The sequence below is a fragment of the Sinocyclocheilus anshuiensis genome, unplaced genomic scaffold, assembly GCF_001515605.1.
Source record: "Sinocyclocheilus anshuiensis isolate Anshui unplaced genomic scaffold, SAMN03320099.WGS_v1.1 scaffold1142, whole genome shotgun sequence".
NCBI classification, from domain to species: Eukaryota; Metazoa; Chordata; class Actinopteri; order Cypriniformes; family Cyprinidae; genus Sinocyclocheilus; species Sinocyclocheilus anshuiensis.
Window position 1 is genome coordinate 1090889 of NW_015536577.1, and position 14208 is coordinate 1105096.

The 14208-nt window shown below is 34.2% G+C and overlaps 2 protein-coding genes across 2 annotated transcripts; one reads left to right on the forward strand and one right to left on the reverse strand.

Moving 5' to 3' along the window:
• Positions 1-1648: 1648 nt before the first annotated feature.
• LOC107702713 (DNA-directed RNA polymerase III subunit RPC7-like) lies at positions 1649-4920 on the reverse strand. Its single transcript, XM_016505114.1, has 8 exons — positions 4844-4920; positions 4574-4698; positions 3768-3897; positions 3478-3546; positions 2702-2758; positions 2492-2562; positions 2105-2227; positions 1649-1835 (listed from the first exon to the last, which is right to left on the reverse strand). The coding sequence occupies exons 2-8, from the start codon at positions 4688-4690 to the stop codon at positions 1749-1751; spliced, it is 654 nt and encodes a 217-aa protein (XP_016360600.1). The 5' UTR covers positions 4691-4698; positions 4844-4920; the 3' UTR covers positions 1649-1748.
• Positions 4921-7849: 2929 nt separating this feature from the next.
• LOC107702641 (mucin-1-like) lies at positions 7850-13539 on the forward strand. Its single transcript, XM_016505026.1, has 8 exons — positions 7850-7889; positions 9140-9289; positions 9709-9890; positions 10049-10122; positions 11065-11207; positions 11655-11797; positions 11911-12057; positions 13465-13539. Exons 1-8 carry the CDS (start codon positions 7850-7852, stop codon positions 13522-13524), a joined length of 939 nt encoding a protein of 312 aa, XP_016360512.1. The 3' UTR covers positions 13525-13539.
• The last annotated feature ends 669 nt before the right edge of the window (positions 13540-14208 follow it).

Below are 14208 nucleotides of genomic sequence, written 5' to 3' on the forward strand. Positions count from 1 at the left end.
CTATAACCCCATGCAGCATGTAAGCTGTTTTCTCCTCTTCTCTGATTTCAGACCGCTGAAAAGGAGCACATCTGATTCAACACTTTGTGAAACCCCAAACCTCAGAACACAACTACTTCCCTGATCAATCATAAACCATAATTGTATTTATACTCTGGTATTTGTTTCTTCATAATGTCTTGATAATTGTTTATTATTTAGATTTATATAGATACATCTTATTTTTGTTATTATTCCCGACAGCTTGTAATTGTTAAATTGTATATTTCCTTTTTTTTTTTTGTCATTAATTGTTTCATGCATAATACTTTGTCAATAAAGCATGTAAACAAACTAATCAAGCTATCAAAGTACTGCAAATTGAATTGAATTAAGTTTAATATTAGAGGGGAGCTGATGTTTTTCCAGCAAGTTTTGTTAGCTCAACTTTTAGCTCTGCAGAACAACATAAATCTGTCACTGAGGAATGATGCGTAAAATAAGATGAATATCTAGAATCGTTGTGCTTAACACACACTAAACCAGGGGTGTCCAAACTCGGTCCTGGAGGGCCACTGTCCTGCAGAGTTTAGCTCCAACTTGCCTCAACACACCTGGCTGCCAGTTTCTAGTATGCCTAAAACCTTGATTAGCTGGTGCAGGTGTGTTTAATTGGGGTTGGAGCTAAACTCTGCAGGACAGTGGCCCTCCAGGACCGAGTTTGGACACCCCTGCACTAAAGCATGCATTTCAAAATTGCAGAATAAAAAAATAAATAAAAATTCGGGATTACAGACAATTAAAGTACGAAAGCCAATTATTACGAGATTACGTACTAATCTGACTCTTGTAAAGTCCAGCACGTGCAGTTGTGAAATGAAAGCACTAAAGCATACGTTATTTTTATTTATTTTTGTGTGTGTTGATATTGCTTTGTGAAATCTTGCCTGCACTGGTTTAGTTCATTCACTGAAAAGAAATATCGCCACCTGCCAGTTGATACAAAGAAAAACTCTCTAACCCTAAACAAATAGCTCACATGAAATTGTCCTCATTTACTCACATTCAATACAAACCCAAGTGACTTTCATTCTACTCTGGAACAAAAATGGAAAAAAATGTAAGAATGTCCACTCTAAACCATAATTTTCCATATAATGGAAGTGAATAAAGACCTAAACTTCAGAAAAAAATTGGATCACATGGTGCCTAAAAATTAATTTTTTCCCTATTATTTATTATACATTCACACACTCAAACCACTCAGACAAAAAACTTAAAACAGATGAAGTCACTCTTATACAGGTGTAATTCACGATTCAAGGCATTATCTGGTGTAAACATGAGATGCATTAACTATGCAGGCAAACGGTCTGTAGTGTCCTCTCCTGTCTGACAAAAAGGAATGATGGCTTCTGTGTGCTGCCTTTTTAAGCAGAGCTTTCCAATTACAATAATAAAACTGAAATTAAAAGCCGATTGTCTTTCAGTAACATTCCAGCACTGTTGGAATAGCAGCAGCAGCAGCAGTCTGTCTCGATCACGATCTGTTTCCACGAAGCAGCTTAGAAATCCCAGAACGGCATCTTTAGCAGCAGCACTCACTCTCTGGATCCTAACAACATCAGTCACAATCACATTCAGTATGTGTAGCACATAGCACGGGCTTGAATCAAGACGCTTCTTCTTGAAATGCATACTTTCACTCTCACTCAGAAATATTCATCCCCCAGTGAGAAGAGCTTTAAATAAAATGCCTGTTAAATGCATTAGCAGACAGCTTCATCCATATTGTCATCACTATCCGCTCCGAAATCCTCTCCGTTGTCAAAGTAGGAAATGATGTAGTCTGTCTCCTGAAACACAGTACACATATTCTGCTCTTAAAAATGCTTTACTAGGAGCCTTCCTAAGCTGCTTGGATATTTAAAGAGTGATAGTGCTAATCATTTCAAACCATATTTTTTACATAAGGGCTAAGCCAATGGAGAGTAACAGTGATTTATACTGCCTAAGAACCAAAATATCTCCTTTTGTGGAAAAAAGGAAGGAAGAAAATTTGCAAATGACAGCACCACAAAGATTGTAAGATATTAGCTATCAAATTATGATGATTTCTTCTTACATCTTCAAGCTCCTCTTCATCATAGTCTTCATCCGGCTCCTCCTCTTCCTCCTCATTCTGTTTCTTCTTCTCTTCATCCTCCTCTTCCTCAGAATGCTGCTCTTGTTCTCTTTTCTCAAGTGTCTAAATGTCATTGCACAATATTAACGTTGCATGCATGGATGAAACATCAGCATTGAAAACAGAAAAGTAGGAGAAGGCAGAAAAGCACACGTGTCATTTGTTAATTTGAGTTTCTATTTAAAGTTTTTTCAGTTAGCTCACCCTTAATCTGATTTTTGAAACTTTTTTCCAATTTATTTGAATGTCAAAGCATGGTTACAACATCTTATGCACAGCACAGTTAATGCAACATAACACAGTATTATGCTTTCTGTGAACTTATACCTCTAGTTTTTGGAGAACCTCTTCTTTTCTAGCAGCTACTTTTGGTTTTTGTGTGAGTTGTGGTTTGGCACCTATGAATTAAAATGGAGCAGAAGTATTAAAAAACATGCTTTACACATATTATAACATGCATTAGCATTAATATCAAGACTGTGAACCTACACACATGATTAATGATAATAATAATAATAGTAATAGAGTTTCTCTCACCTGTTTTCCTTGTTTTCTGTACTTTAATGCAAAGCTCTTTTGGCATTCGGCTCCAGTCTGGAATTAATTTGAATATTTTTTAGAGAGAACTAACTTTGAAATAGATTTGACTATAAAACAAGTCTGCTGTAGCACAGTAACTAAAGAATGGTACTGATTAAAATCCTCTTTTCAAATACATCTGTCAGATCTCCTGACCGATTCATTTCCATTCATGATTACTAAATACTGTAAGTATTTTTTTTTTATTGAATAGAAACGGAATATAATAGAGATTAGAGAATGTCCACTTGTACACCACATGTTCAAAAGTTTGGGGTTGGCATTTTGAATGTTTTTGTAATTTTTGTAAATTACATTGTATGGTAAAAACAGTAATATTGTCAAATATCAATACAATTTACTATAAGTGTTTTCTATTTGAATATTTTCAATTGACTGAAGAATTTATTTACATTTGCATTGTTATGTAATTTAATACATTAGTGTATTTTCAGCAGCCATTACACCAGTTCAAAAGAACAGCATTTATTTGAAATAGAAACATTATTAATGTCTTTACTGCCACTTTTGATCAATTTAATGTGCCCTTGCTTTATTTTATAAAAGTATTCGTTTCTTACTGACTCCAAACCTTTTAACTATGTGTCAGATACCAATCATTGGATTTCATCGATTTAAACAGATATACATTTTAGTTCACAAAAAGCATCCATTTGAACGCGGTTGATTTCAGATTTAAGGTTTCTTCTGTTTTATCATCTGTAGTGTCTCACCTGGACTCCATTCAATGCAGTTGTACTTCGGCTCTCCATTTTGATATTTATCAGAGTAACGTGCCACATCTAAAAAAGAAAACAACAAAGAGAGCCGTTCAAACCTGATCTTCAGCTGATGGGTCGTTGGCTTTGAATATCTCTCAGTGACTGCCCACAGTTCAAATGCAAATCCAGAGACCCCAGGATCTCGTTCTCCAAGTCATGCTGGATCTTCATCCTTTGTGCTCAGAATTGGCCACTCTTTATACACCAATGTATCGCCCACATGTTGCCTCCACCCGTCTTACCTGTCTTTGTTCTGGCTGCTTTTATGTGGAACGGCAGGTTCTTGCTGGAGGCTCTCAGCTCCTGCTTAAGAGCGAGCATGTAGTCCACCTCTTCTCCTGTATGCAGAGGCACTGGCCTAAACTGCATAGGCTGAATGAACAATAATATAAATTTTAAAAAATAACATTATTTTTTAAAGAAAGAAAGTAAGTCAGTCAGTCACACAGGTTAATGAAAATAAAATATTTGAAATAAATATAAAATAATTAATAAAAATAGTAAAAAGTAATATTAAAAATAATTAAATAATTAAAAAAAATAGACAATAAATTAATTATTACTGCCAAATTCAAAAAAAGAACAAAAGCAGCAAATAACAAATATATCCTTTTGTATTTAAAAGAAAGAAAGAAAGAAAGTCATACAGGTAAATGGCCTAAATAGCATAGGCTGAAAGAAAAAAAGAGTATACATATAAAATATTAATATTAAAATATAAAATAATTACATTAAAAATACAAATATATTAAATAATTAAATTTTTACTGTCAAACTAAAAAAATGACTAAAGCAGCATACACCATTTTTTCTTAATAAATACAAAAAAAATAATAATAAAATAAAAACAAATGTTACATACAGCAAACCCCAAAATGCTTTTGTTTTGGACTGTTAAACCACACTTTAAAATACTGCATTAGAAACAAAATCTCAAACAAAAGCTTTTCTCAGAACAATCACTTTTCACAAACCAATATATGTGCAATAACAACAACTGATGTTATATTACGATGTAAAGACACTCGATTAGCCGTTAAACACTTACAGGAAAAAGAGGAGAAGGTGTATGTGCAGATGTGGGTAAAGAATCACCCCTCCCGAATCTGAGTGTGTCCACATTGAAGGTAAACTGGCTCCTTCCGCGACCTCTGTTGCCTGCCATGACTTTACCTGTACAATCAATCAATGTCAGCAAGTATATTATAACTAGCCATTAGCAATAAAAAACATTCACAGCCACGATGAAACCGGACAGGTCCACAAGGTTGACTTTATTTTAAGCAGTAATGTTTGGATTAGTCACTAAACAGCTTACCTTAAACGAGTCTCAGGTTCAGTGTATCGCTTTCACGGAGTTGTCCTTCCAAAACAGCCTCATCTGACCCCAATAAATGTGCGCACTGATCAGCAGCTGCCTGCTGAATGGAAGGCCATGTGTGAGTGCGGCACAGTAGGGATGGGCGGATCAATCCTTAAGTATCGATACTTTGCTTGTTCAAATAGGGCTGCGGTCCCAAAAGCATCAGAAGCGTAAGTAGATCTATACCATTGCCACATTAGTACATACATTACATAACATTGTTACTATATATAGAATTAATTCCGAAAAATGCATGACGGTTTCCACACAAATATGAAGCAGCAATAATAATAAATGCTTCTTGAAAAGCAAATGATATTATACTGATTTCTGAAGGATCATGTGACACTGAAGACTGGAGTAATGATGCTGAAAATTCAGCTTTTATCACAGATGCATTTTAAATGACATTTTAAAATATATTAAAACAGAACATAGTTATTTTTAATTGTTATATTTCACAATATTGCTGCTTTTACGGTTTTTTTTTGTTTGTTTTTTTCCAAATAAGTGCAGCCTTGGTGAGCATGAGACTTAAAAAAATACTACTAAATCTTACTGACCCCAAACTTTTGTGTACATGTAATATTTATTTTGAATTGGCTAGTTTGTGCAAGTACATTTATTTAAACTGGTTGTTAAAAGTTCAAATGGATTGTGTTATGTTTTGTAATTGCTGTTAATAAATCTGTCAGAAAAAAAATATGCTAAAGTTTCACCTTTAGGGGTACAACAGCCTGGCAGCCTTTTACAAAAATTAACCATGGTTGTATTACAGTAACCACAGTTTACCACAGTATTTGTAGTAAAACTGCAGTAACCACAAATTTACCATGGTAATAATAATACATTTTAGTACTTATGTAACACCATGTTTATTTTTCATGAGGTACCCTCAAAGATGCACCTTTGTAACTTATCTACCCTTAAAGCATGCATACTTGTATGGTACTAATATGCTCTCTTTTAGGGGTATAGGTGCACCTTTGAGGTTACTGCTCCAGTAAACGGCTAAAATACAATTATAGTATATTTTATTTCTGACAGTGTAAACAAAAAAGGCCTATGAAATGGCTTTAAAATCTAATATTAAGTGAGTATAATTACTGATTATATTCTTTTAATAATTTAAAAGATCAGTTTAGTTTATAGGTATAGGTATCGGTATCGATATCAACGATACTGGGCTTGAAAATATCGGTATCGGATCGAAAATAAAATAAGAGGTATCGCCCATCCCTCCGGCAGTCACTAGTGCTTGAACACGTGGTAGTTGTGTTTACATCCGGCACATGCACACGTGCGGTCCGTCTCACTTTACAGTCCAACCGGAAAGACTCCTCGCTAGGAAGTTCCTAGTGTTACAAATTATTATATTGCTACTACTACTACTAAGTGTTATTAAGTGGGTATTAACAATCTTAATAATGCTGTATACTTTTTTTTTTGGATGCCACATATAAAAAATATCCCTACCTGAGAGATATCACTGAAATAGTTGTCGTGAGCAGTGTTGGGGAAAGTTACTTTTAAAAGTAATGCGTTATAATATTGCGTTACTCCATAAAAAGTAACTAATTACGTTACTTAGTTACTTTTTACGGAAAGTAATGCGTTACGTTACTTTTACATTGCTCTCTACACAGACTTATTATTGTTATTATTATTATTATTATTATTATTATTACTGCTCTTTCGTGTCGGAGGGCGGGGTTTGTACCGGGGTAGTGGTACTCGAAATATTTATTATAACAGTCTTATTAACCAAGCCATATAGCTGATGCTGAATATTAAATGTCATAATATATAAATAAAAATTAGGTCTATCCCATTTTAAAGGTGTTGTCACACGACACATTTTACCTTGTTCTACACCAATCAGATGTTGTTTGAGATTACAAGATAAGACTATTATAAAAGTTAAAAGATTCACTTAATCATTTTATGGAGATTGTGGTCGCGGATTTTTATAAATAAGTCAAGTACTAATCCTGATAGATTTAAGGGTCATAATAGATGTAAACGATGGCAGAGTCTTGTGATTTGAAGTTGTCTTTCTGAGTATCAAGTATGTTTCTGAGTATCTTTTCTTTTTTTTCTTTTCAGTTTAGTTAACTTTAAGGTCTAGCTGTAATATACCATTTTAATTCAGTTCATACAGTCTAATATGGTATTTGCAAGATATATACCAATATTAATTTAGAGATCATGCATTCCAGACAAATGTATTTTCAGGCAACGTGGGCCATCCCTGATTTATCAAAACCCTGTATTTTAATTAGTTTATTAACAAATATTATCAAACTAAAATATTCAGCAACATATTTTGCAGGCCAGGTTTCACAGACAGTGCTTAGATTAAGCCAGGATTAGGACATAGTTCAATTAGGACATTCAAGTAATTTTTATAAACCTGCCTTACAAAAAACAACAAACAACAAAAAACATTACTGGTGTGCATCTTGAGACAAAACAAGGGCACTGACATATTTTAAGATCAATCAGTGCAAGTTTCTTTCAGTTGAAACAGCTCAGACTTACATTTTAGTCTGGGACTAGGCTTAAGCCTTAATTGTCTGTAAAACCGGGGGATAGACTAGGTTATGAGTCAAATTCATAGTTCACTCAATTCATGTGTAAAATTCAAAACATCTGATAGAATATGTTGTCTTGACATTTGAGACAACATTGACTTGTCCTCATTTGAGGTGTAGCCACAATCCCCAGTGTCATGTTACATCAGCCAAAACTATTGTATTTATTATTCATTTAAAGAAATAGTGTCCTTTTAATTAAAGACCATTGTTATGCTCTGAAAGTGAAAACTGCACTGAGCACAGTACAAAGAAGCTTAAAGACCCACTTTACCTGAATTCACCTTATGTTGTTTTTTTTGTTTAGTTTTTCCAGCAGGTGGCAGAATGGTGGCATGTCCTCACATGATTTCACATCAGTGAAACTATGGCAGAAGGATCGAGATTGAGGTCTCTGCAGAGCAAAAGTGGGAGTTTCTGAATGTGTGGGTGTTTTCAAACTGCAGGGTGTTTCTCAATCATGCAATCAAAATGATCCCCCTTACCTAACCCCACCCCTAAACCTACCGTCACTATGACGTCAGCCAATCAGGAAATATGGTCTAAAAACGCCCCGATCTGGTAACTCCCATTACTTTCCTGCAGAGACCTATACTTGGAAGGATCTGGCGTGACCAACGTGTCCTTTTTTGCACACCCTTTGTTATAGCTGTGTGGGAGGAATGTATTTTGCCTATTGCTTAAGTCAAACATTAGGGTGGAAACCTGAGTCACAAAATGTAAGTATAGTCTGACGTGGGAGCAACATTTTACCAATGAACCACTGAATAAAGGCAGACAATTAAAGAAGCATTGAAGCTTTTTTCCTCAAACCATGTACAGCATATAGTTGAGGATGCAAAGAATTTAATGACTTCAATAAAATACTAACAAGACAAGAGGCGATAAATGATAAATAAATGTTGTATGTCATAAATGTTTTTCATAAACTTTATATAGTATTTATAGTACTTTATATATATCACTGATATATATGTATAGCTATATATATATTGTGTTATTTTTATTAGTTTTTATTAATTAATTTGTTTTCGTTTTAATTTAGGTTTTAGTACTGTGTTTTTTGTTTTTACCATTTTAATTTTTGCTTAACAAATGTTTTTTTTTTTTCAAGGAATTTTTATTTTATTACAAATAACTTAATTTATTTCTAGATTTTTTATTTATTTAACTTTAGTTAACTATAGCAAATTGATTTTCAGTAAAAACTCAAATTCTTAATCATGCCTCCACATTAGATTTTTATTATGCCAGAAATTTGATTTGTATCATAAGGAGTTTCCTATTTCCTATTGTTGGCAGTATATTTCCATGGCAACACATCCTGCGCAGTGAGGTAACATGTGTCCCTCTGGTTAGGGTGCAGCAGACCAGTGTCAGTCACATTAACCCCTGGGTAAACACATGTTATACCGTTTTGACGCAAACACCCAGTAGTGCAGTGCGTGCAGGTCAAGCAAAATGGCTTTGACATGGATCTCACTGAAGAACAATGAAAAAGAGGAGAGAGTAGAGCAAAGGAATTAGTATGATTCATCATCCGTTACTAACTTTAGGTTCATGAAGCCACACCTCCATCCACGACTGATTGACAGCTGATATTCTGTCTGTGGATAAAAACTGTGCAGATAAAAGATTACGCTTCATTTACCATCAGTACCACTCTGGAGACTCTATTACAGAAGCTCTTCAGCAAGAGAAATAGCATTCAGTGAATTTAAATCCCATTTCACTCTCTTCAGCATGAGGCACATTAGATTACATTATACCGGGGCTGCATTCTTCTTCCTGCTGTTCTCTGCAAGAGGTAAGTTGACTTTTGCATTTAATGAAACATCTTGAGGATTTCACAATAGAAATAACAAACTGTGGACAGACGGTTATGTTACAGTAACTCACTTTTTTCCTCATTTTATTCAGTGACTCCAAAATCAGCTAGATTGTAGTGAATATTAGTTTAATACTTAAGACATTCACATCTGTTCTATTTTTAAGTGATAAAAAATAGACTTCATTACTGTATTTGTGACAAACAGGTTGTACTCAATTAATAAAATCAATAAATAAAGAACAAAAATAGACTATCATCTATCTATCTATCTATCTATCTATCTATCTATCTATCTATCTATCTATCTATCTATCTATCTATCTATCTATGTATATATACAACACACACATTAGATGGTTACTCACATTGCAATTAATAATCATGTTATGTTTTAGGTGCTGAGCCCTACAGTCTTTTAAAAGTTCTCGAGAGACTCCAGGCAGCCCCTCAGAACTACCCTTCACCCCTGTACTCATTCTCCCTCTGCATGGAGATCAACAACCGCGTCTTCAGCGACACCCTCCTCAACACAAACTCACAGCAGTACCAGCACATGTATGCAGAGGTTGCTGGAGTTGTAAGTGTTTCTCGTGATTTATCAATGAATAAATGTCAGTGTCAGCTTTATTGACTAGAGCTGCCATTTTATACATAATAGCAACAACATATTCAGTACATGTAAGTTGTTGACCCTAAGAGAGATCCTGTGAGCATGATCTTGTTCACTCTTGGCAGCTGGACATTGCCTTTAACTGCTCTGACTGTGACACAAGAGAAACCTACAGAGGAGTGACAAACATACAGTTCAGGTAGATCATCTGATTCTTTTGCTAAAGGTGTTTGTCTGTTCGTCCTAAATGATTGTGAAATTAATAATAAATTGTGATAAAGAAGTGCGCTTGATTTGTACTTTAAGATAATATAAAAATAATGAAATGAAAATGCCACTGAAGTGTATCTAAAGAGAGATACTTTCATGACGGTCTCTTAACACTAAAAAGTGCACATTGCAATAATGTCTAATTAAAATTTTTACTTTAAAGTGCATTTGAAATCATTATGCTCGAATAATCTTGTTTTTGTGTTTGTGTGTTTTAAAGAAGTGCCCTTATTTTGATGTGTTGACTAACATACTAAAGCACATTTCAAGTACTTGATTATAGTTGTTTACTGTATTGTGATATTCAATATTACATAAGTTAATATATTTCAAATGTACCGAGTGTCAACTTCATCATTACAATTATGTAATTACAAATATATTTAAATACAAGTTTCAACATGACATTAAAGTACATTTTGGTTTATTGAAAATGCTTGTCAGTATATTTAGAATTACACTTTAATCAAATTTCAAAGACAACAGAAGTAATTATGAAATTACATATAAAGATGTAATGAGTTTTAAAAAGCACTCTAAAGTTCAGCGAATTGCTTTTGATATAAATAAGCTACAACACATTTTCATTTAATTGCAATTAAAATGCAGTAAAGCTTTAGAAAACATTATAAGTATATTCTTTTAAACTATGTTATTTCTGTAATAAGCACTTTGCTTAAAGGGATAGTACACCTTCAGTTGCTGGTCCCCATTGACTTGCATAGTGTTTTTTTTTTCATACTATGAAAGTCAATGGGGACCAGCAACTGAAGGTGTACTATCCCTTTAAGTGTACATCTTTTTCACAATGGTGATGTTACTGCACTAAATATTGCAATCAATTAAAATATCGTTTCTGCTTTGATTTCAGTAACGGGTCTGTGATCGCAAATTGTACCATCCAGTTCCAGACCATTTTTATCAACCATGTTGTGATCAAGCATTTGTTCCTGAGGGCTGTAGATAATAACACTCAGCTGAATGGTCTTGCAGTCAACAGACAGTACACTGCTGGTGAGTATTCATCATGCAGAATTGATCAGCTAGCTCCCATCTGATTCTTCAGTGTGAATTTGAATTATATTAGTCACACCCATATTCAACAAACACTAGTACAAACTTTCATTAGTCCGACATGTTTAGGTTTATATCTTGTAAGCCTGCTTCATGGCGTTTAAAAACCTAATTTTTATCATAAATTCATTCTTAAATGTCTACATATTTTTCATGCAGAAACAGTCAAACCTGCCTGGCTTTTTCCAAAATCCTCAACTCCGTTGGCAGAAACTAGTGTTCAGGGGCTATTATATTAGTCACACCCATATTCAACAAACACTAGTACAAACTTTCATTAGTCCGACATGTTTAGGTTTATATCTTGTAAGCCTGCTTCATGGCGTTTAAAAACCTAATTTTTTTATCATAAATTAATTATTAAATGTCTACATATTTTTCATGCAGAAACAGTCAAACCTGCCTGGCTTTTTCCAAAATCCTCAACTCCGTTGGCAGAAACTAGTGTTCAGGGGCTTCCTGGTTGGGCCATTGCATTGTTAGTGCTAGCATGCATCATCATCCTGCTTCTCCTCATCATCTTACTACTGGTAAATACTTCATACAATTACATTTTATAAACTCACAGGATTCACAAAGTAACGGCCAACAATGGCAATGCTATGATATTATATAATGTAATACTTCCTTTCCATCTCTCTAGATATGCTTTTGGTGCTGTAGGAGAAAAGCAAAAAAGGAAGAAACACAAACCGTAGCACCGTATGAAAGAACGTCTTTCAAAGAACATCTTGCCAATCCCACATATATGTCACACACACCTGAGAGGAGCCCCAACTACCGGAGCTTGGTAAGAACATGGCTGTAGTATAATTTCAACTAAAGATTTATTGAGAAATGCCACGATTCTAAAAAATACTTATTTCATTGCGAGTTAGATTATCAAACATAAATTAATGGACTCTGTTCACAGACTGTGATGATCCGTTTCCATAGTTATTAACAATGTAAATCTAGCAATGCTTTTTAAATGTAATGTACATTTATGATATTATACTTTTGGTTATATTACCTTGGCATTGCATTTCAAAAAAACTACCTAAAGGAGTAGTTCACACAAAAATGAAAATTTGCTGAAAATGTAGTCACCCTCAGGTCGTCCAAGATGTAGATGAGTTTGTTTCTTCATCTGAACAGATTTGTAAAAAAGTAGCATCACATCACTTGCTCACCAGTGAATCCTCTGCAGTGAATGGGTGCCGTCAGAATGAGAGTCCAAACAGCTGATAAAAACATCACAATAATCCACACCACTCCAGTCCATCAGTTAACATCTTGTGAATGGAAAAGCTGTGTGTTTGTAAGAAACAAATCCATCATTAAGATGTTTTTATCTTCAAACTGTTTCTAAAATATGAATCCTCTATCCATACTGCGTTCCCAAGTTAAAAAATCATGTTATCTGAATCTGGGGAGAAATATGCACAGATCAAGAACCGTTTACAAGCGAAAACAGTTGAAAAGAGTTCTAAACAAATATTTGGGTGGACTTTGATGTGAGAGGACAACAGGGGATGGACTTTTTTTCACTAGAAGATGCGCTATAGCTTTTTGCCAGAAGTGACAGTTTAAAGGTAGAAACGTCTTAATGATGGATTTGTTTTTTAAAAACATGCAGCTTTTCACTTACAAAGACTGGAGTAATTGATGGACTGGAGTGATGTGGATTACTTGTGGATTATTGTGATAATGGCCTTTCATTCTGACGGCACCCATTCACTGCAGAGGATCCATTGGTGAGCAAGTGATGTGATGCTACATTTATACAAATCTGTTCTGATAAAGACACAAACTATATCTTGGGTGGCCTAAGGGTAAGTATACGTTTAAAGCTACATTTTTATTTTTGGGTGAACAATTCCTTTAAGGCTGCTGTGTGAGTGGGAGAGATGCCAAATCGTTCTCTTTTCTGACCACCTTAATTAATATCTCTCTTTTTTTTTTCGTCTACAGTTTGAAATCTTGGAACTATAGCAAATGTTTTGAGCGATCAAATTATCAGAACATCTGTGTTTATTACACATGTGAAGTGTATTTTATGCCTTGATTGGTACAATATACAATAACTTAAGTGTTTAGATCTTATTAAATGAATGAAACTGTTGTTCATGTATTCATTATAACATAAGATGTTTGTCTAACGATTCTATTATTACAGCTGACTGACATGAGCTCTAATAAATAGTTTCTTCTACAGGGAGAACCGGAAGCACAACCTGGCAACCAATCCGGGATCTACATGAATCCTCAGAGATGAAAACCACAACAGCACTATAAGAGAGGTGGAAATAAACCCTTTATCAATAAAAACATCTACAGATAACTATTATAGGCATCCACAAGTTATACTTATGTTTATTATATAGGCATCTATATACATAATTCCTGCTTTTATCAACAAAACAAGAATTATTCTTATTATTTAAAATTACAATGTGATTAATTTTCTCAAGCTCGTCTCAGAAACCAAGGGACTAACAGGTTTGTTTATGATGGAGGCTCACAGCTAAAAGCGTAGTTGCGGATCTATTCAACATGAACAAAGAGACACCAACAGCACAATGCAGATTAAATACATAAACTGCGCTAGTTAACATCAGGTGAAGCCCTTCATTCAGTGAACTGTTTACCATCTTGACCATAATGCTTGCACAATATGGCAACACAAAGATGGGATTTAATGCTAGTAAATATATTTCATAAAGCTACCATTGAATTAGGATTAAACACAACAGTTCTTTTACACATGATTAATATGTTACTGCGCTGTCAAAAAATGAATAGAGATGATTTATAGCTATCACAGGGAAAGGCTTCATGCTGGTCAGATTGCTTTAATCTCTGTTTAAATAATGCAGTGATGAGTGGAAGCAATTATTTGAGGATATTTAAATTGTTTGAGATTATTTAGCTTTAATTAAAATAGTAATATTGATTATTC

Excerpts from the sequence above, each read along its gene's own strand:
- LOC107702713 (XM_016505114.1), bottom strand. The coding sequence starts at position 4,690 with ATGGCAGGCAACAGAGGTCGCGGAAGGAGCCAGTTTACCTTCAATGTG. Across the intron at positions 3,547-3,767 it reads AGCAGCCAGAACAAAGACAG|ATGTGGCACGTTACTCTGAT; the intron begins GTAAGACGGGTG and ends TTTCTTTTTTAG. Across the intron at positions 1,836-2,104 it reads ATGAAGAGGAGCTTGAAGAT|GAGACAGACTACATCATTTC; the intron begins GTAAGAAGAAAT and ends ACTGTGTTTCAG.
- LOC107702641 (XM_016505026.1), top strand. The coding sequence starts at position 7,850 with ATGGCAGAAGGATCGAGATTGAGGTCTCTGCAGAGCAAAA. Across the intron at positions 9,290-9,708 it reads CCTGCTGTTCTCTGCAAGAG|GTGCTGAGCCCTACAGTCTT; the intron begins GTAAGTTGACTT and ends GTTATGTTTTAG. Across the intron at positions 12,058-13,464 it reads GCCCCAACTACCGGAGCTTG|GGAGAACCGGAAGCACAACC; the intron begins GTAAGAACATGG and ends TTTCTTCTACAG.